Source organism: Urocampus carinirostris, chromosome 1 (genome assembly GCF_059441175.1).
Source record: "Urocampus carinirostris isolate Australia breed hairy pipefish chromosome 1, RoL_Ucar_1.0, whole genome shotgun sequence".
Taxonomy (NCBI): domain Eukaryota; kingdom Metazoa; phylum Chordata; class Actinopteri; order Syngnathiformes; family Syngnathidae; genus Urocampus; species Urocampus carinirostris.
This window is the reverse complement of record NC_142349.1, coordinates 33,849,344-33,873,224: the sequence shown is the minus strand read 5'-3', so window position 1 is coordinate 33,873,224 and position 23,881 is coordinate 33,849,344. Positions and strand designations below refer to the sequence as shown.

Sequence of the window (23,881 nt, the reverse complement as noted above, 5' to 3'; positions counted from 1 at the left end):
TGGACGCGTTCCAAGGGATGGGCAGGGCCCCCGTATGATACGGCAGGGGTAGACCAGTGAAAGCTGTCGGGCCCTGCTGTTGAATAGAAGAGTGTGTTGTCTCACCCTGACCCGAGTGACATGGCCGCTTTCTTGTGTCCCGTTTCATCTGGAAGGACGAAAGCATGACCAACTTGGGTGCCGAGGTGCTTCACTTGTTTGGGTGTTTGGGCATTTGGGTTGGCCATGGTCCCCAAAAATATTTGGTTGTGTTTTTTGCTACTTTTTCCCTTTTTTATTTTCTTTGTTTTTGTATGTGTTTGTCTTCCTGTCGGTCACTCCTCTCAGGGGATATGACCAGGGTACATAGATAGATAGATTATTGCTCGGTAAGGGGAATCGCAAACATTAAGGTTGACGTATGCTTTTATATTTTTTACAATGTTGATTCAAAGTAATGTTTAAAGAGAAATGGGTTGAAATGAAAAGTCTTAATCTTATTAATGGAAAAAAATAATTGTTTGATCAATAAAACTGGTGCAGCACTAAATTTGTTCTAGTCTGTAACTGTCGTCCCTATACATTTCAGTTTTGAAGAGTAATAAACTTTTTTTTTTTCAAGGTGCGTTACTGGCTTTAAACTCTTTTTTATCTGTTATTATGACCGTTTTTTAGTTTTACATTTTCTGTGTTCGACCAATGCCCAGATCAGTGCTAAGACCTCTAACTGTGGACTGCAACTTCGCTTATCAGTTTAGAGAAATTTTGTCCGGAGATCCCGTAATGTTTTGAGGAGAGGATGGAGGCAGTGGTGTTATACACAAACTTGATCAAGAGACAAAAGCATCATTGTGGTGGTGGTGGTTTAATTGTAAACTCCACAATGCACCCTAATAATTAGTTTTCGTCCTCAACTTTCTGTTGTTCTCAAATCTTTGACACATCATTTGATGCAAGGAGTTACAGATTCAACAGAGGAAAAGGATCGAGAATGCGGCAAAAAAACACAGGACATTCAACCATTTCATCATCAAGACAGAGAACTCTCCTTTGCCGGACGATGGGACCTGATGCTCAAAATTGAGTTTGGGGCCCCGCTCCAGGCCAGCAGGCATGGAGTATCTTGGTCTCTCTGCAAGCACACAAAACAAACACACCGAAAATCAGTTGGGATCAGTGTGTTAAAATGTTGTCCCGTTTTTTTTAAAATTGTATTGAATATCAAATAGGGCATGACAGCTGATGAGTGATTAGATTTTTACAACGGAAACCAGATGCTTCTTGTTTTAAAATATGCATCTTTGGCATTATTAAGGAAAATATCAAATCATACTTTAAAGGTATTCCCAAACATATTTTATTTTTATTAGGCAGAGACCATGTAGCGTTCCTCCCCACAGTTATGCAAATATGTTGCAAAATATTCCATGCGCCGAGGGACTCAAGACATTTAGTCTTAAAGTTGACCCATCTGGCTTGTTTTCTGGACGTAATTGAAAGAACACAACACTTTTAACATTTGAGGCCACTTCCAAAATAGACAGGAGTTGTAGTGAAACGCTCATTTCTGCTTGCACATAGGTCATTGTGGATTTTCATTCGAGTATTCTGCCACGGCTGGTATAAGTTTGTCCCGCTAACTCCCCGTCAATGTCAGGGCTGCCAAAGGGTTTCCTCTTTCGATTGCTCCCGGTTGAATCTCGTTGGCTGCCCACTGTGTGTTGTTCGGACAGCTAGCCTGGCGTTAGCGCCGGTTTTGCCGTGCCCCTTGGATTGTTCTCGGCCGTCTTTGCGTCTATCACTGTAGCCATAAACGCTTTTCATTGTTGGTTCCCCGTTAGCCTGGCTTCTCACCGCCTGTTTTTTGATTGGCTATCCTGCCGTTAGAGCCGGTTTTACCATGTCCCTTGGTTTGTTCCTGGCTCGCTTCGCATTAAAAGCTTTCGCTGTTGCCGATTTTTGCTGTTACTTCCCGGTTAGCCTGGCTGCTTAAAGCATGTTTATTGCTCAGCCAGCGTCTCATTTTCTCGCCAGGGCTTCAGCCACCTTTTGTTGATCAGTCCTGGTTAGCTCCTCATTGTCGGCTCTGCATTTTTGTCTTTTTTGCCAATTAGCCTCTATTTGGCCCCTTGTTGTACCATTATTGTATCCACCTGTGACACAACTCTTTGCCATTCTCCACAAAAACTACCATACTTTGCTTAAAACACTCATATCCTCTTTGACTAATTAACACTTAAAAAATATGGCTACTGGCTTGCTAAGGTGCTGGTGTTCTTTCGATGAGGTCACAGTTGAATGCTGTCTAGAAAATGCATTATCTCGGAAAATAATCTGAATACTGTATATTGGAGAAATATATATATATATATATATATATATATATATATATATATATATATATATATATATATATATATATTTATATATATATATATATATATATATAACAGTTCCTCATGTTTTGCATTTTCAAAAATTTGGGAATACCTTTAATTCTGTAAGGTATTTTAAAATATTCTGTACCCAGCGTCTCGGCGACATAGATCTCCTTGATGTTGTTCTCGAGGGAGATGACGTAGTAGAACCAATTGTCGTCAAAGTCCCTCTCTCTGCAGTGAGTGATGGGGAAGTTATCGACGTCGGACAGTGGAAGATTAGCTTTGTCCTTTACCATAGTCAGGACAAAATAGTTGCAATCATGCTCGCACGTGTCTTTCTTTGGGCCCGCCTGGAAAGCCCGGCACTGGACGCACTCCCTAACCACAAACAATGACAAAGTCAACACAAGAAGGTGGAATGTGTGTCCATTGCAACAATGTTATGAAAAGGTAATCGACGTAATTACCACAAAAACTACAAATAATGATGACATTTATTCCTTTATCAAACAAGAAATTTAAATCATTTAAATTGAGTAGTAGTCAGTCTGTGTTAAATGTTAATGTTTGAGAAATGTAATAATAGTTATCTGTAATTCACGTGTGTGGATTATAAGCTTTAAGGGATATTGAAAATATTTGACCACTAGATGTTGCAGTATCATGTAGTGAAATTTAAAACCAGTGCTCTGAAGCACAAGGAATAATACAAACTACGGAGACTCAAAGTGACCAAACTGCACTACTTTTCTTCTCTATTAGTTGCCCAGCCTTGTGTAACATGTCTAGCATGTAAGCATTCGTTTTGGGGTCTTTAAGTACCCGTAGCAGCAAGATGGCGAACAATTATGTCAGCCCCCTCTAGGTGGCACTAATGTTATGTAAAATGTATACATATTATTCAACCTATGAGGATTTTTATGATAGTTCATGTATTTTTGCTTCGTAATGAAATCAAAATGTTTTTTGTTTTTTTTAATGAATGGAGAGATTTTTTTTTACCACTAAGATGTGCTGAGTGATACACAATGTACCTTTAAAGCTTTAACTTTTGACAGCACTGATTGAAAAAAAATAACAGAATATTGTTTACAACGGGGGTCGCCAACCTTTTTGAAGCAGAGAGCTACTTTTTTGTTACTGATTAGCGTGAAAAGCTACCAGTTTGATATTCATTTTTGATAAAACACGGTATTCAAATGCTATTACCAATTTATTACCAAGTTGTAATTAGTATAGGTTTAAATCGTCTCAGTCGACAACTAATTTGTCATAGGAGTTAGAAATTAAATTTACTAGAAATTCACAATGACCCATGATATATTTCAGACCAGTACGTGGGCTGCTGAGTTGATCTTAGGGGGTACCCGGTGCCCGTTGACACCTCGTTTGAGACCCTTTTTTAAAAAAGTGTAAAAAAAAAGAGAACAGAATAGAAACAATGTCATTGTTGAAAAATAAAAAAAGAACAGTTTTATAAAGATTTATACTGAAGAGCTCAACTACACACAGACGCAAACGAAAACGAGCATTCATAACAAATGGTTTAAGATCAGATACACTGAGTTTAGAAGAAAATAAAATAATAAGGATTTAAATAATTTATTTTGTGTTTTAAAAGGTAGAACTTACAGTGAAAACTTCCTGATATCATACATTTTTAGGTTATAATAACAATGTTAGTTGTACTAGTGTCATACTACTGTAGTCTTTCTTATACAATAAAGTTAATAGTAATAAAAATAACAATATTTGAATTATTAATATTATTATTCAGAATATATATATATATATATATATATATATATATATATTGAGTGTGAGTGTGTGTGTGTATGTGTGCAATTTGATGATACAAATTTTCAAGACTTGTCATACCAAGTGAACATTTTTTTGCATTTTCATAAAAATAACTTAAAGCCCCAGTGTGTAATATTTGACAACGAGATGGCATTTTGTTGACAGGTGCAAGCGATGGCCAATGCCACAGAGCACAGGGTAGCGGCTGGATGTCGGACAAACATGGCGGCGGCTTCAGTGTGCATTCCACCTTGTAAAAGAAATACCGTACACATTTCTCGACCTATGTTTAACATTGGTATGATAGTTCATGTATTAATGCTTGTGTTCAAATCGATGGTATCGTTCTGAAAAAAATGTACCATCAAACATTCCAATATTTTATTATCTTATGACATTTTTGTGTAATATGCCAAAAAAAACATGTAGGCCTGCAGTATAATACAGTATTTGAATGGTTCAGCAGCTAAAAGTCTTCATTTTTACATTATGTGAACATGTAAAGGAGTATCTGGCACTCCAAATACAACTATTGTCCCACTAGATAATTTTGCTCTTTTTAGTATTTTGGGGTCTTATCTTGAGAGCAAAATCAGGTTAAATGTATTTTTTTAGGGTCCAAGTTGAATATATTGTAAAAATAATATTTACCGACTTTTTTTGGAATGTGTATCCCTCTTACTATATTAGAAAACCTTTTCCTTCAATAAATAAACAAGAAAAAAAAAGAAGCTTATTGATGGGATTTTTTTGGTATATGTTGTGTTTCATCGTCTATTTGTTTATAAAGGGACCATTCCATCCAGTTGGTATTGAAACACCCAAAATGAACAAATATATTAATTCATGAATAAAAACGTTAAGAGTAATAGCAAAGTAATGTCTCTCTTTTTAAGCACTAAATCTGATCATTTGCAGTGAAAAACCCAATGCAATAGGGCTACTCCAAAAGTATTTACCGCATGAAATGCATTATCTTTTTAAACAAAATTATTATTTAACGGCGGCGCAGTGGTTAGCGCGTGCGCGGCACAGTTCTAAGGTCTTGGGAACCTCCTGTGTGGGTTCAAATCGAGCTACCAGACTTCCTGTGCGGAGTTTGTATGTTCTCCCCGTGCTTGCGTGGGTTTTCTCCGGGCACTCCGGTTTCCTCCCACATTCCAAAAACATGCATTTCAGGTGGATTGGCTGGTCCAAATTGTCCCTAGGTGTGAATGAGCGAGCGAGTTGTCTGTCCCTGTGTGCCCTGCGATTCGCTTGGCAACCAGTTCAGGGTGTCCCCTGCCCACTGCCAGACGATTGCTGGGATGGGCTCCAGCACCCCCGCGACCCTACTGAGGATAAGCGGTGCAGCTAATGAGATGAGATGAGATGAATACAGAAAATGTTGCCGGTGTTACGGCAGGGATGCATTTCCCGGCATAACACCGGCTATTTAAGTGTTGGGCATGAGTGCAATGAAAAATAGTTTTTATGCTACACAACGGGACACAGGCTAAGAAATCCAGGTGAGTGCACTCGTATTGCCTTAAACGAAGACCTCAGTTTTAAATCAAATATTCTCTGAATGGGCGTTAGCACAAATGTCTGTTTTGATAAATGTTAGTCAGCATATACAGCGAGAATAGGTGGAGTGGTGCGTGAATTTAGTGACATCTAGTGGACAAGTTAAAGATTGCAGGTCGATCAGAAGCTTCTTGGTTTTTTTATGTTCCTCTCAGGAGGGCGGATTAAATCCGTTGGCGGGGCCGATACGGCCCACTGGCTCTAGTTTGTTGACCCTTGATATGATTAAAGAAATGGTTCAAATGTGAGCAAAATCTATGTGACTGACTTGTTCTGAGTGCAGACACCAGGGCAGGTGGGGCAGATCTCGCAAGTGGGTCCCTGGAACATGGAGTCAGTGCATTTGCAGACGCCGCATTCACAGATACCACGTCCGTTGCAGATCTGCCCATTCTTGGCCAGACAATTAGAAATGTCCAGGGAACAGTCGCATGCGCTGCCCGTGTAGTTGGCGTCGCAGAAACACTGGCGGCACTCGCAACGGCCGTGGCCTGACAACACACATAAACGTCAACCATCACTCCACAACTAACAGCCAGAAGATGACGTCGCAAGAAGAATATTTCAAATGAACGGACACCACCTTTTACGTTCACGCCCAAATAATGTACATTGACATACATTGTATCACAAAAAAAAACAACAACAAAAAAACACATGCCATGAGGTATAAACCTGCACTTTTTAAAGACTCATAGGTCAACAAATTTTCTTTACATATAATAAGGCTCACCTAGATTTGGCAAGTCAAACTCAATTTGGCTCTTGGACCGAATCTAGATTTTTCTGTTCTCAGGCCTGCCTGATCATTAAAAAAATTAAATATTGCTGAAGTTTCAGTATCAAGCCTACTTTAGGAACCTACCCTACATATTGTAATCATGAATAAAAAAGGTATATTGTCACGAGGCGTGGTGGCGTGGAAGGTGGCCGGACCAGAACGGAAGCAGGAGGCATGAAGGGAGAACTCAAATGCGTTGACGATCCATAAGTTTTATTTAATAAAATAAAAGTCGCCCAATACTCCGGGGCAAAACAGAACAATACAGAGTTCCTCCGGCACGAACTCAACAGGACAAGGCATAACAGACTAAAACAGGACAAGGCATAACAGACCGGGATTGTGAATAAGTAGTAATGAACCAGCAACCGCAGAGCCCACAATGTAGCCTTAAATACAGACCCACAATTAGTGGAACTGCTTTCAGCTGTTGCCCAGAGGGCGGGGCAGACTGGTCACCAAGGCGACCGTGACAGAGCCCCCCTCTTAAGGGACAGCTCCCGAGGTCCCAAAAAGAAAAAATTACAACCTTACGCCCCGGAATGTTGACGCTCGCGATTGGGGCAACCCTGCTCCCTCCTCCGAACACGCAGGAACGGGGAGAGGCAGGCGCCATCTGCGTCGGGCGGATCGGAATCGGCGCTCGGCAGGGAGGGGGTCTGGTGGGCAAACTGGACAGGGGATAACAGACAGGCAGAACCGACGAGAACAGGACAGGCAAAATCAGAACAGGAAAAGACATGAGTCAAAATCAGAACCGGCAAAACAGGAGCAGCGGAGTCGGACTGGCAGGCAGCGGAGTCGGACTGGCACGCAGGCAGCGGAGTCGGACTGGCACGCAGGCAGCGGAGTCGGACTGGCACGCAGGCAGCGGAGTCGGACTGGCACGCAGGCAGCGGAGTCGGACTGGCAGGCAGCCGAGTCGGACTGGCAGGCAGCGGAGTCGGACCGGCACGCAGGGGAGACTGAATAGCAGGCAGTCGGCACGGGAGTCGGGCAGGCCGGCATCAGAGTCGGAGTCGGCCCGACGGGCAGCGGAGTCGGAGTCGGCCCGACGGGCAGCGGAGTCGGAGTCGGCCCGACGGGCAGCAGAGTCGGAGTCGGACTTGCACGCAGGGGAGAGGGAATAGCAGGCAATCGGCACGGGAGTCGGGCAGGCAGGCGTCAATTCTTCCTGGGACCCCATTCGAGGCACAGCAAGGGCCACGACGGGCGGGGCCGTGGTTCGAACGGGCAGGGAAGGCCAACTCAGTAGGCGCCTGCCGAACTGCGCTCTCCAGCTCTCCCCAAGTCGCGCTGGGATCGTTCGCTGAGTTCTATTTGTTGGCTGGTTCATTCTGTCACGAGGCGTGGTGGCGTGGAAGGTGGCCGGACCAGAACGGAAGCAGGAGGCATGAAGGGAGAACTCAAATGCGTTGACGATCCATAAGTTTTATTTAATAAAATAAAAGTCGCCCAATACTCCGGGGCAAAACAGAACAATACAGAGTTCCTCCGGCACGAACTCAACAGGACAAGGCATAACAGACTAAAACAGGACAAGGCATAACAGACCGGGATTGTGAATAAGTAGTAATGAACCAGCAACCGCAGAGCCCACAATGTAGCCTTAAATACAGACCCACAATTAGTGGAACTGCTTTCAGCTGTTGCCCAGAGGGCGGGGCAGACTGGTCACCAAGGCGACCGTGACATATATTTAATCAGCATAATATTTATTCACAAAAGAAAAATCCCGTTTGGCATTGAATATGTTACTTTTGTATTTTAACAGTTATGTGAATGTAGATTTACACCTGAACCAACTCACCAAACTATACACAATCAAGTAGAGCTGCAACAATAAATTGATTAAAATCGATTAAAATCGATGATTAAAAACGTTGGTAACGAATTACTTTATCGATTCGTTGTGTTGCACAATCTATCCGTCACTTAACAGTTAAATCATCTTACGCAGTTTTTAACTGTGATTCATTAAAACAACTTCCACTTTCATACAATGTTGATAAGATTAAGGATCCAGCTTTAATTTTCTGGCAAAGTCTGCGTGACTAAGTGAGAAAAGGTAACATTGTTCGCTGGTCGCTCACTTCATGCTAGTGTTTGCTTGTTAGCTTAATAATGACTGCGTGTGAACGAGATACTTTTTATTTCAGTTAAATGAAAGAATAAAATTTATCTGAGCACAGCACAAAAAAAAACAGTACCAACCACTAAAAAACACAAGCGAACGTCAAATTATTTGCATCAAACACACACAAAAAATCAACTGAACAATACAATATCATCAAACATGTGCCCTAAGGGAGTAGGCTTAAGCAGTGTTTAATAGTGCTTTATATTAAAAAAAAAACTCAACTTGCTCAGAATGGTGTGAATAAGTTTAAGATTAAACACCAAGTTTTACATCATGCATGCAGCTGTCATCGCTGAGAGCATCCTCAAAATGATCCTCATTGAAACGCTTACAATTTATTTAATGATTGCATTGCAATATTGTTCAAAAGAAGGAAGAGTGAGCGAGGTTAGTTATTAAGTTATTTCCCACACCCACCTCCAATGGTTTCACTCGTAGCTTTCTGGATGCACTATATTCATTCGACTCAAGTCCTTCTCCTCTGACCCCTCTCCAGTCTCCTCAGACAGAGCCATGGGGCCCCTCCTCTTTATAACCTACCTTTCCCCTCTAGGCCATGTCTTCAGGAAATTCAATATTCCCTTCCACTGCTTCAAAGATGACACCCAGCTATACCTATCTTGCAAACCCAACTCAATACTCGCAACACCTGACCTCAACTCTTGCCTTTCTGAAATAAAATCATGGTACACCGTCAACTTCCTAAAACTGAACAGCAATATATCGGAATTACTTCTCATTGGCACCAAATCAAGCCTCTCTAAAGTTGACTTCTTCTCTCCGTTTCCAATACCTCAGTTTTTCCCTCACCTCTGGTCAAGAGTATGGGTGTCATGCTCGACAACACACTCTCCTTTAACTCTCATATAAATAACATCACCAGGTCAGGCTACTTCCACCTGCGCTCAAACATCCGTCCCTGCCCCTCCCTTACCCCACACACAACAGCCATCCTCGTCCATAGCCTTGTCACCTCACGCCTGCATTACTGCAATTCCATCCTCTACGGTTTACCTCAAAAGTCCCTCTATAAACTTCAGCTGATCCATAACTCGCATCATCACCAAAAGCCCATCTCGCCATCACATCACCCCTGTACTTCAGCAACTGCACTGGCTCCCAATCTACAATAGAATCAATTACAAAATCCAGCTCTACACCTACATGGCCATTCATAACCTTGTCCCTCCCTACCTCTCAACCTCCTTCACACTGCCACGCCATCCTGCACCCTCAGATCACCTTCCTCCCTCCATCTCACTATACCCCCTGCGCGCCTCAGCTCCATGAAGAGCTGAGCTTTCAGCCACTCTCCTCTCCAGCTCTGGAACTCATTGCTGCCCGACCTCCGAAATTCTGCGACCCTGTCCACCTTCAAATCCGGACTCAAAACTCACCTCTTCAGAGTGGCCTTTTTGAACATCTGCCTCACATACGGCCCCTTTTAACTCTAATGTGTTTTATTGTTGTGTCCTACTATATCCACAGCGACCTTGGGTGTCCTGAAAGGCGCTACGAAGTACAATGTATTATTATTATTATTATTATTATTATTGTTATAGTGGTTACTTTTTGCTTGTTAATGTTGAAAATCATGTTACTGGGTTTCCACATTTGCATCTCATATATTTGCAAGTGTATACCATTGATTTGTATGTATTTTTGTTTATTGTTAAGTTTTTTGACAAACGCTGGGGATGTTAATGTTAATACGAGGTTCTGGATTTTCAGATTTGCATTGATTTCTCATTGATTTCTTGGGTTGGTCGTTTTTGGGTGTTTTTCTAGCAGCAAGAAGTAGGCAAGAGAAGCCATGTTCAGAACAGTTCTTGTTCACTGTTCTGTTCATACTTGGAATGTCATGGTCGCCTTGGCGACCGGTCTGCCCCGCCCCCTGGGCACCAGCTGAAGCAGTTCAACTAATCGCGTGTCTGCTATTTAAGGCTGGATTGTGGGCTTTGCGGGTGCTGGCTCATTATATACACATTGTCCGTTCTGTTATGCCTTGTCCTGTTTTGTTGAGTTGGAAGAAGCCGGTGTTTGCACGTTTTGCCTGTTTTGTTCTGTCTTGTCCCTGAGTCATGGACAACTTTTATTTGGGTAAATAAAAGTTTTGGATCGTCACGCAATTGAGTTCTCCCTTCCTGCCTCCTGCCTCCGTTCTGGTCTGGTCACCCCTTCCACTCCACCTCGTGACATGGAAAGTTAAAATTTAAAGGACTGGAGGCAATTAAACTGAATACAAATGTTTGTTTTTGTCTATAGTCAGCAACTATGTGGTTTCTTCAGTTGTTATTATGTCTTGTATTATTATTTTTTTACTTTTTCCTGATTGATTCTTCTTTTTTTTTATAGCAAAATTTCCCTTTAAGTCAGATTTTACATCTGAAAATGTTGATGGACTTTTATCCTTGATGCACAATTATGGCAGAAAGTCACTCTAAACTGTTTTCCATATTAATAATATGGATATTGAAAAGCAGCGAACTCGACGCCACAGCTCCTCAAGCTTACCTCCACATAGCTTGTTGTTGGAGCGGTCACAGTTGAAGTTGTCGCATTCGCAAAAGCGTCCGCTGTAGACTTCAGAGGGCACAAATCTCTTCTTACATATGCAGGATCCGCAGACACAGTCACCATTGTTGCTGCAGATATCCGCGCCTCCGTGCATTCGACAGGTTGCGTCAAAATCATCCGACCAAAGCTCGTCTTCACTGCATTCACACAAACGCCCGAGGCGACCAACGTTGCACCTGACAAAACATGGTCTCAACGTTTTTTTTTACAGATTTTCATTTCCACTTTTAAAATTGATCGTTGCAGTACTTTGAAGAACATGTCTCTATGAAGTGGCTTTTAATGAAATTATTTTATCTGCTGTTCCTAGGTCTAGGTCCTAGGTTGGATCAGTTTTGCATTTTTTTAAAAACGCCAGGCAAAACGGTCTTTTATTCTTCGTTTATTTACTTTATATGCCACTCATTTTATGTTTGTTGTGAGGTAATCTAATTTTAACATGTATTCCTTTCATGTTCTGGTGCCCTTTATGTTTTATTAAAAAAATATCATACTGTACTTATGCGGGGCTTGGAACAGTTGGCACATTGACCTTCAAAATGTGTCTCTACCTACAAAGTTTTCAGGTCACGGCGCTCCTCCCAGAACGTTTTAAATTTGTAGAGGTATCACTGTAAGGCTCCTTCGAGTAATACATATTGCTCAGTGATAAAATTCCAGTTAATTATATTTGGTAAGCTCAACGTCGGGTTTTTGTGTGCATAGCCAAAGCTACTCTAGCAATAAATATTGTTGGATCCAGTATATGAAGGGCACAGTTTTACCTACAATTTACAGTCTACATGTCACACCAACAGACCCCGTTTTAGTTGTACATCAACAAAGAATCCTTTATCTGCACATCAAATAATGTATGTTCACTGTTGAGACACTTGATCGTAAAAATCAGCATAACTAAATGTAATTACCCACAAACGCTAGCCAAGCACATAGAACACTTTTTTTGGGTGAGCGGTACGGGTGGGTAAAGCTATGCAACACAGCACGCTCCCCTCTCTCTCACAGGCACCTACTGAGTTGAAAGGAAATACATCGACCAACTTTTTGTTTGCAGTTTTTTGTGACATGTTTACAAAGGACTCTGCTTGCACCTTGTTTTGCCCCTATTATTTCAGAAAAAAAATGATGTTCAAAATGAGCCTCGGTGATCTTAAGTAACTGTTGGAGGGAGACAATTTGTATACTGGTTGATATGGGACACAAGCTCTGGCATTATTATTATCATTATTATTTCATAAATTCTATTTAATCATCTAACGTCACACAGAGAAAATATATGTTTCTCAAAATATATGGTATGTCTCTTTCTCTCTCTTTCTCTCTCTCAAACAAAAAAAAAAATCAAAATATTTTGCTATTATGGCTCTTTGTCCAAAATGTTCCCAACCCCCTGGTATAACGCATTTTCCAAATCTGAAATGCAACAAAATTGCTGAGAGGATTTGTTCTTTCGAAGGGCCCGTGAATGAAAATAATTGAGAAGCACTGTCATCAAGCATTACAAAAATAGTCTGTGGTGCAGTAGCACTGAGGCCGGAATCAACCCTCATTACAACCAAGGAAAATAATTGTTGCACAATGTCGTCCTTTGAAGTATCATGACAGGTTTTTATGGGCTTTTTTCATGGCCAAATTCAAGCACCTCTTGAGGACTTTTATAGACAATTTTTCAATTTCTACAGTACCTTTAAAATTAGTCATTCGGCGCGAATCATGTATTTGGCAGATCCATAAATATATCTATGATTTACATATGCGATATTTAATTTGAATTGTATTTATTAAAGCAAATTATTTTTAGATTTTGAGTAAATCACGAATATATTTTTGGATTTAAACAATACTGTACATGTGTCACATTTTGGTGCACTACCTGATTTCAGAGGGTGCCAAATAGGTTTAGAACTGACCATAGATGCGTCTGAGCTCCACCATGTGTTCCTAATCATTCTGGTCCTTCATATATATATATATATATATATATATATATATATATATATATATATATATATATATATATATATATATATATATATATATATATATATATATATATATATATATATATATATATATATTTTTTTTTTTTTTTTTTTTTTGTCAGGACATTCCTCACCACTTATGTCTTATCTGCTGTTACCATGTCAGGTTTGGTTTTTGTTTATGGTTTGGACAGTTTATTGTTTTAAGACCTGTATTTTGTTTGTTATTCCATAATATCATCTTTTCAGCTTACCTGCCTCCAGGTTCTCTGCATCATGAAAAAATGTGTACATATTTTTAGGACAAATCCCTCCCCATATAGGTGTTGCGCAAAAACGATGGTTACCTGTAACTTACATTTTCAGTTGCGGGAAGTACTTCCCTTCACAATTTACCGCTGTGAAACGCGAACTTATTTTTTTGCCTGGCCCATAATAAATGTCCATAATTGATAGATAATCCTCTCCCCACACATTTCATCGTGCCCTGTTTAGGTGTAGCATGCACTTGTCCTCTTGGGTGAAACCCGTATGGGGCGATGACGCTTCATAAGACAATGCCATACAAATTAAAAGCAGCTGCCGTTAATCACAAAGGAAGAAAACAAAATGGCAAAGGAAAGCCTCCAGAAAGCAGTGTCGGCATAATTTTTAAGCAGACCTATTGTGAAACATTGGAACAATTTCAAGCATTTACACGCATTTCACCCAGAATCCAAGCACTTTTTACACCTTGAAAACACAACATCAAGCATCGGTACAGACACTGAATACGGCAGCCTACTATTTAAGTACCGGTAATATTTAATTTTGGTTTAATAAGTTCATGCATGAAAGAAGCTTTGCCACTCACTTGCAAGCGCCACACTCAAATGCGCCATGACCTTTGGAGCACTTGTCGCTATTGGGTACTCCCTCGGCCGCACAATCGCACTCACAGATGAAGTTGAGGAGGACCTCCACCTCCTCGCTGAAGCCCAACGGTTTGATTTTAATGACTTTTGGCTTACCCCCTGTGGGGCAGCTTTGGGACACGATGGAAATCTTGAACGTTACCTGGAGACCATAAGCATGACATTGTAGATTATCATACAGTATGTGCGCTTATAGTTACATCAGTACACTGATGTGTAGTGTTAAAATGTAAAATGTCTAATTCATTAAATGGTTATATTTATCCAATGTTAAAATTCTTTACCATTTAATTTTTGTATACTGTATTTTTTTTTCAAAATCGTTGAATTTTCACATTATGTTTTGAATATAATTAACACAAATAGTTTGGAATGTTTTACTGTGCTGAGCCGACGCAGAGTGAGGCACACAATTCTCTGGCCTCATGGCAGAGAGTGATTGAAACCAATGATTCTGATTATGCACTCACCTCATCCCCAAACAATAAAACTAGTGATAGTATTAGCAAGCTAACAGCAATTAAACTATCTGGTTATTTTTTTCGCGTTGCATGGACATTTTTTATCATAATGGAGGGGTATTGATGGTTTCATTTCAAAAGAGCAATGCATAGATTTCATTTATTAGTTAACTTAATATAACAAAATGTATTTTTCCATGCTACCGTTCATATATGACTTTCTTGCCCTGCCAATCAAATGATGAATGAGATGTAGGTTCATTTATTTGTGATTCTGACTCCCTCCCTAGACACGAACCTCAGTGCACAACACTGACACGGTGTCAATCATTTTCTGAAAATTTTGGCTCTTTGGTGGTGTGCCTCAAGGGTCAATCTTAGGACCCATCCTGTAGACACTATTTTACAGATCATATTGTGCCTGGCCATGTATACAAAGTCCAATGTTAATTATCTTTTGGTGTTGATGATACAGTACGTCAGTGTTTCTTGAAGAACAAACCTTTTTTCAGGAAAATGAATTATAAATAAAGAGTTTTTTGTGTCGGATTACTTTATTAATTGACAAAATAATTGGATTGTAAAACAACTATCAGAGTCAGCCCAACAAATAATCCAAATACCTCATCTCCAACGACGATGTTTGAACAAGTTTTTCCATTCTGACCTGTCCCCTCCATTCCATTCTTACAGATGGACTTGTAGGTGATGGAGACTCCTTTTGGAGGTTTGGTGTTCTCCAAAGTGACCTCGGACGACACCAACTGCGCACAGTGAATGGAAATAATAGAGAAATAGGAATCATGTGGAAGTTGGAGAGTTAAGCACAGCTCTCACGTTGTAGGCATCCTTGATGAGTTGAATGACATTGCTGGAGTTGGACGACAACGTGCCCACAGCTGATCCGGGGATTTGAGATTGCAGTTCCTAAACGCACATAAAAATGAATGAGTTGCTAAAAGGAAGTGTGTCAGATAAAAATAGTTTCCTTTGGGTTGTCACTTTGTAAATGGGCTGCAATTCCTCTGTGACGGCGAAGATGATTTGTATCTTATGGTCCCGTAGTTTCCCGACGAGTTGGGCAATTGAAGGATGGTCCTAACAAATGTCAGAGAGTTGATATTAGCGCATGCACACACACACACACACACACACACACACACACACACACACACACACACACACACACACACACACACATATATATACATGTATATATATATATATATATATATATATATATATATATATATATATATATATATATATATATATATATATATATATATATATATATATATACATATACACAATCTGTTCATAAATAAACCGTCTAAAACTGAATTTTTAAAAACTAATACTAATTACTAAGATACTCACTAAATAAGTCTATTAAGTAAATTTTTACATTGGACTGAGTCATGGTGAACATGTTGTTCTGTAGGTGACAACTTCCATCATTCGGGATGAGTTTTCCTTCCCCGGCAAATTGGAATCCCGCGTCTGTGGCGATGACAAGGACACGAGGGCCTGTCCTCCAACTGATCTGCTCCTCACACACGGCTACTTGCATGATAGCGTCCGAGCCTCTATCCGGGGAGTCTAAATGATCTTGGATCTGCTGTTGGGTGAGCAGCTGGTAGAATTGGTGGCTGTCTCTGGTCAAAGGTAAGATGTTGTTGTAACTGGCGTGGGTCTGGGAGCTACCTGCAGGAATCGCCACCTTTCCCATGAATGAGCCGAGCCCTGCACGTCGAGAAACAATTATCAATAGTCGATATGTATCCGGATCTTTTACAATTGGGTAGTTGTAATTGCTGGAACAAAATAAGAAAATCAGCTGATAAAGTGAAAAATAAAGGTCAAAACACTAAGTGGTCCTCCAAAGAATTGATAGAAATATGTCTGTGGTGTAAGTGTGTCATGACTAAATACAACTTACTAACCAATTCGGAAATCTTAAGTGATGCCTTCAATTTGCGACATTATGTCCATGCCCAGTTGCTTGGCATTGTCAAAATTATCTGTCTTGGAGAAGGTCTGGGCCATCAAGTAGTATACATCTAATTGGGAGTCTTCAACTGGTTTGAACCTCAGATCAAAACTCTGCGCCTCACCTGCGTGACCGATCACCCCAAAGCCATTAAACAGGAAATGACTTTTCAAAATAATGTTTGGGACATACCAGGTCTGAGGTTGAGGGTTAGCTTCTGAGGCTGGATCTGCGTGAACTGCTCGTCTATTCTGCGATCAGAGGAAAAGGGTTTGTTCTGAGTGATGTCAGTACTCCCGCGAGGGTTCTCGATTTTGGCCACGTTGCATCCTCGGGCCAACAATGACTCCACGTCGTCGCAGCGAGCAGACGAGTTGAAGAACTAACAAGGAGACATGAAGGCAGTTCATTCCGTTTGGATTTGATCAATTTTGCGCGCAAGAAAAGACCCGTGTTGAATATTGAATTGGATAATGATTCATTCGTTACACAATGTCTCATCTCATCTCATTAGCTGCACCGCTTATCCTCAGTAGGGTCGCAGGGGTGCTGGAGCCCATCCCAGCAATCATCGGGCAGTGGGCAGGGGACACCCTGAACTGGTTGCCAGCCAATGGCAGGGCACACAGGGACAGACAACTCGCTCGCTCATTCACACCTAGGGACAATTTGGACCGGCCAATCCGCCTGAAATGCATGTCTTTGGAATGAGGGAGGAAACCGGAGTGCCCAGAGGAAACCCACGCAAGCACGGGAAGAACATACAAACGCCGCACAGGAGTTACACAATGTATGACAATTAAACAAAAGTAGAATATAATCTAAGAATGGACTGTTCTAAAAAATGATAATAATACTGATAGTACTGTTTAGTGCAAGGCCTGTTCTGGTCTGTTTGGATACAGCACTTATGACACACTAAAATATTGAACATTTTTTCAACTATCTTTGGCAGTGAACGGTTGTGTTGTGATCTTCCCTAAAGCGACTACAACAAAATACAATTCAAAGTGCTGGCATTCAGAACCTCCATTTATCTTTAAGCAAATGAAAAGGCTTGGATACCAGCAGTTCTATCTCGACCCATTGCTTTCAATCGAGAAACTGACCTCATCCATGCACCATCCGCACGTCGCAGCCACTTTGATGCACTGCTTGCAGGAGTTGGCATTAGCCATGATGCAAACACTTTCCTCTGAAAGAATAATAAACATTTATTCAAAATGTAGCCGTGTTTATGGCTAAACCATCCAACATTTTATAACTTCTCATCTCATCTCATCTCATTAGCTGCACCGCTTATCCTCAGTAGGGTCGCAGGTGTGCTGGAGCCCATCCCAGCAATCATCGGGCAGTGGCCAGGGGACACCCTGAACTGGTTGCCAGCCAATCGCAGGGCACACAGGGACAGACAACTCGCTCGCTCATTCACACCTAGGGACAATTTGGACCGGCCAATCTGTGTTATCAAAAATGTCAAGTTCAAAGTCTTTAATATTGCAGCCTAAGTCAGGCATGTCAAACATAGCGCCTGCGGGCCAATACATTGGATGATTGAACCCGGCCCGCCATAAATTTCTGACTATGTCAAAAAATTAGCAAGTCCCTAAATAATTTCTATCATAAGTTAAAATTTTAAAACTAAATCCTAATCAAATGCTCCCTCTAGCCGCTAGAGGGTAGTAAAGAATATACTCCAAGGTTCAGAAGGCACCTCCTAGTAGCTTGATCTGATGTTGTCTAATTTTATTGCCCATGCACTGCTAAAACTCCTTTTGTATTTATCTTTTATTTATTTAAAACAAGTACAACAAATAAGGGAAAATGTACTTTTTTGTATTGCTTGAGTTTGTTTTTGTAAGTTTTATATTAAGCAGTTGTATCACCACCTAATGGAGTTAAGGCTTACTTTTCAATGCTTCGCTGAAGCTCAGGAGAGTCAACAAGGATGCCAACAACATTAGACGGATATCCATCTTTAAAACACATCAACAAAACAATCATCATTGATTAAATGGGAAGATTTCTACGACATGCACACACAACCTAAAAAGTGTCAAGATAGTAAAATCTGGTCTTAAGACTTAAGGAAAAAAAAAGAAGGACCTTCAGCCCTCCGGTGAAACTTTAAACATGGAAATGTGGTTGACTCAGTCGAAATGGACTATGGTACGACGATCCATTGCTGAGGCTCCACAATGTGGGTGGGCGGACTGATCCAAATAACAATATTATCGATACTGAGTACTTACTTGGATACTATTGTCCTGGAATCAACAAGTCCCTCCTCCACCATTTTCCCAGAGAAACCGCTTATGTATGTAGACAGCCCTTCTCTCTCTCACCCAGCACCCCCATCCACTCTCTAAGTTAATGCCAGAGCGTGTGATTGACAGCCACAATTTTAGTACCTCTCTCTACCTGGCCGCTTCTACTTCCTGCCTGCCAGGTAGAGGAGAGGACCAAATCGTTGTGCCTACCCTGACCAGAAGCTAAAAATGCCAGAGGCAAACAGGAAGCGCAGCACAGTGTGCATTTTTTTTTTTCAATTTTTGTGGTAGAGTGGTCTCCTACTGTGACAATGCCACCAATTTACATTAACAAATGAAAAAAAGCTCACTCTCCAGAGATCAATAAGCTGCAACCAAAAATGCTAACATGCTACTGTTCCTGTACCACAACCTGTAAATCCGTTGTCACTATGGCAACAAAACCAATGAAGATCAATTGACATTTCATTTGCATTATTGACTTTATTTTCAAAATATTGAGGAATGGAAATTACTTGAGTTCTCTAGGTGAAATCTTGTACAGTATTTGAATTTTCGCCACATTGTGGCTCTTTTGGTTTGACTCTCTTGGCTTTTGTTCTGAAACAGTTGTAACCCAAATGTTTTTTTTATGCTTTTTTAATACTGTTTAAGTTTGTAATGTAGTTTTTAATAAGGGAATTAAATATTTTGAGTGCCTTTTTGTGCTGTGTTTATTGAGGGGGAAGCATTCAATTTTTTTAAGGATCATGTCATTTCCAAGTACCAACCAAATACCAACCTGTATTTAATTGGATTGGATCGATACAAAAAATCTCAGTATCGCCCTCTCCTACTTCACAACTGTTGACTTAAAGCAGTGAAGGATGACATCAAGCCGACGAACGAGTATTTTCGAGTTTTTTCGAACAAGACTACCATTGAAAACCCTCAACTAAGCTAAACAATTTCACAGGTGTGTAAAAACTGCAGACGTTCAGGATATCTCAATGAACTCTTGAAACTAGGAGAGAAGTATAATGTTACATAAATATTGTGAAAAAAATACTTATTTCTTATACAGACACTGGATTTATAACAAAACTCACCCATAGTACATTTGATGGGTAAACGCAAATTTGTCAACATTATGAAATCAAATATTTCAGTTTCTGACCAAAATATGTAGATTTCCAAATGATATGCTAACCGCGCTTCTACCTCTACACCACTAGGCAGCAAGTGAGACCAACAAATGATTTGAACATTGAAACATGAGCTGCACATCGATTTAATGGGCCAGTTTCATTTGACGCAAAGTGGGCCCGCAGATTGAAAGTGGTGATGGGAATTCCGGCTGTTTTTTGAGAACCGGCTTTATCGGCTTGACTCACTAATAGGAGCCAGTTTATACGACTTCCACCCGGCTCTTCATATTGTTGTTGTTTTTTTTTTTGCTTTGGTGATGAATGTTCATGCAATATATTAGCAATTATTATACAGCATTATGCAAACAATGACATTCAAAAGGGGGGAAACTAAAGCAAAAACAACGATACAAAAATGATAAAGGAAAAAAAGAGGAAAAAGTAAATAACAATTAAGAAAACTAAAAAGCTAAGAAAAAAGAGCTGAAACAAACAGAAGAAAAAATGATCTCCAGAGTGAACGTTTAACTCATTTAAACTTTTTATACTAAGCAACTTTAAATTCAACCGACTCAGAATCTCCGAAAAACGAACATCAAAATGTCAAGATATTGAACTTTCAGTGAAACAACAAATATACTGTGATATATAGGAATCAACTTTACATTTTGGGGGGGCTAAAACAAGTGTGTGCCGAATCGTATCTTTTACCTTTTTAGTCAAATTCACAATTCTTACTATCACTTTGGGAACCAGTATTTGTTTTTACTTGGTGGTTTAAATATATCTAGACTTGGGGAGGGCAAACTACGGAGGTCACATATCTATAGGAAAAAATGTATCGTCACCTTAATAACTTAAGTGCATGACTCACTTTCTGGGCCAAATTAAGATTTTTGCCTAAATAAGCTTCCCATAGAAATCTGCACCATGAGAGCACAGGTGTCCAAGTATGTCAAACAATCTTATTGCAGATAACAAAACAAACCAGCATTCCTGCCTCACTCGAGTTTTCTCTTGAGGTAGGCAATTTCCTCAAAAGACTTGAAAATGACGAGGAAAACTTTGTAATTTTTGTGACAATACGGTTAAAAAAAAAGATTTGGTACTACTTTTGTCCCACTCTACCCTCAAATAGGTCCCTGGCTCATAAAAAAATCATGAAGCATTTTTCTATACTTGCTATTTTTCATCTTGTTTTTATTTTATACATCAACCATTAATTGAATTTAACACCAAAGAAACGTATTAGCTAGTCCAAATGTATTTTGTATTTTTCAATGCATATGATCAAATGTATCACTTAAAGACAGGGACAAAATATATTCATTTACTTTAATTCTGAGCATTTCAAAACCCAATTGAGGACATGCTCTATTTTTAAATAAATATCAAATGAAAAATTACTTCTTCAAGTCTGCAAGCATATTTATTGACAGATGTTGCATAGGTCTTTTCCCCCATGTTTTGCAGAGGTATTGGATTCCAGGACTCTGCATGAAAGCAATGAATAATTTTTTTCCCTCCTAGTTCGGCCTCTCGGCCAAATTTATGAACCCAGTAAGACTCGCAACTCAAAAAGTTTGCCCACCCCTGTTCTTGGCCCATTTTTTGGGTTATGAATGTCACAATCATGTACTCCGAGTCCTGCTTATTTACCTATATACTCTTTCTCTCTCCCTCTATTTGGCCCCCTTGCTATTCTTTTGCTAGGCTTTACTTTAGTTGCTCACTCACGTTCTGGTGCTCCTCACAGCTGTTGTCACTTGTCCTGATTACCCTCCTATCGCGCATTTCCCTCTTCATTATTTAAACACTCTGTTCCCTTGGCTTTGTGCTAGTTTTTTTGCCTTTATCTGATGTACCAATCAATCTTGTCCCAGTGTTTTGCATTTCCAGTGTACCAAACCCTTTCTTGCCATTCTGAATCATTAGTACTGCCTAATGGACTCTTGGACTGTTGCCCTCGCTGTTTGGACCCGATAGAACACCGACCGCTCACCTGCATTAAGGTCCATGATTGCCATAGATAGCCTCGCTACCTGACTTCTTTTTTACCCAACCTAGCCCAGATAAACAACCCTTGTATGCTCTCTCGCATCACCTTAACTGGGTTCCTGCCAATGCCTTGGTATGACTTGTACTTTGGTTTGTGTTTGGGTTAGTATGAGGCAATTGGTTTCAATGGTAAGCGTAAGGGGCAAGTGGATGCATCATGTCAGTGGGATGTCTCAAATAGGATAGAAAAAAACTTGTGTGCATGTGTGATGAGATCTTTTGATATTCAGGTAAATTTAGTTCTTGTTCATGAGAAATGGGAGGAAGGAGATTTGCTGGTGGTACATCTCAATTGAGGCGGCACGGTGGATAAGTGGTTAGTGTGGTAAGTTCAGGTTTCAAGTCCAGCTACCACAGCTGTGTGGAGTGTGCATGTTCTTGTGTGCCTGCGTGGTTTTCCTCCGGGGACTCCGGTTTTCCTCCCTCATTCCAAAAATATGCATGTCAGGTTAATTGGCCAGTTAAAACTGAAGTGTGAAAGTGAGTCGTCTATCTCAAAGCGCCCTGCAACGGACTGGCAACCACTTCAGGGTGTCCCCTGCCCACTGCCTGAAGATTGCTGGGAGGAGGTTAAGCGGTGCAGATAATGGATGGATGATCTCAATTGACGTTCCTGCTCTCAGTATTGGTCATAAGTTATGGGACATTACTGAAAGGACAAGACCTCGAACCCAAGCGGCCAAAGCAGGTTTTTCTTTCGTCATTTTTTTAAGACCTGTTGGTCCCCTAATTCAAAAGAGTAAGGTGAAGTGGTTCATACATTGTTTGCATGATTTTTGTAAGAGGTATTCCTGGCAAAGGCCAGGGGGTCAGGAACCTTTTTTACTCAAAGAGGCATGAAAACAGTATATATGACTTTTTCTTTTTCAGAGCCACACCTTATATTTTAAGACAAAATCACAAAACCCGCTCTCCAGACAAAAGCTAATTCAACAAAGCATGCACAAGCGTGAGTAAAGCTTACCTTGTTCTCGTAGTGAAGATCCAGCAAAAACATGACTTGTTCGACGGGAATGTCTCCTTTTATCCACCAAAAGAAGATAGCAGATCCAGCTGGGATGGCAGGAGGGCCATTTGGCTCACTTTCCTCCTCGTAACTCAGACGTCTTTACAACAGCTGCGAGCGATTGTTCTGTTTTGTTTTCGCAATAACATTCAGACAAAGGAATTTATAACAAACCCCTCCAGCCTCTCAAAATTGCGCATGCGGAGATGGAAGCAAAATCATTTCAGTATGACTCCCACCACTTTCGAGCAATGTGCAGCATTAAGTATGTATTTAAACTATAAGGTTATGATATTATATGATTGTGGTAGAGGTTTCTAAAGATTACTATATATTTTGTCAAACTACTTTATAAATCCCAATTTGTGTGTGTGTTTATAAGTGGCTCATAGGCTCAGAAACCGCTAAACCGATCTTCGTCAAAAGTTGTACTTTAGGGCTCTGAGAGTGTTTTTTGCCAGGTTTTGTATCAAGGCACCCCTAATAAATACCAACAAAATTGATAAACGTGATGTTATGCCAAGCCCCCACCAAGACATGGGTCCATGTTTCTCCTCACAGCTGGACCAAGGTTCCACCTCAGCCCGCATGGGTGGGTAGGATCACAATCAATCCTGCTGAAGCCGCCTCCAATCAAGACTGCAGCCTTTAAAAGCCGCTGGAGACAAGCGACCGATGCTTGAACGTTGATCGTTTGTGGTAAGTCGAAGTCAATCAACCTTTTACCCGTCGAATGTATTTTCTGGATTTCATCTCCGCATTTTCTTGAATGTCTTGCCAACGCCTAGCCTCTCCACTTGCTCCTAGACTGTCTCCTTGGCGAAGACCAGTGTTTCCAGCCCCTAC

General features: G+C 40.6%; 1 protein-coding gene across 1 annotated transcript; it reads right to left on the bottom strand.

The window, feature by feature from the left end:
* Positions 1–825: 825 nt before the first annotated feature.
* On the bottom strand, positions 826–23,170 carry LOC148374411 (integrin beta-1-like). Its single transcript, XM_088336111.1, is given in 14 exon segments — positions 826–1,111; positions 2,506–2,738; positions 5,995–6,217; positions 11,162–11,400; positions 14,060–14,262; positions 15,205–15,345; positions 15,419–15,508; positions 15,584–15,679; positions 15,990–16,327; positions 16,528–16,698; positions 16,767–16,956; positions 17,684–17,769; positions 18,484–18,550; positions 22,994–23,170. Coding segments are annotated over 14 exon segments (2,274 nt in total). The 5' UTR covers positions 23,027–23,170; the 3' UTR covers positions 826–947.
* Between the last annotated feature and the right edge of the window lie 711 nt (positions 23,171–23,881).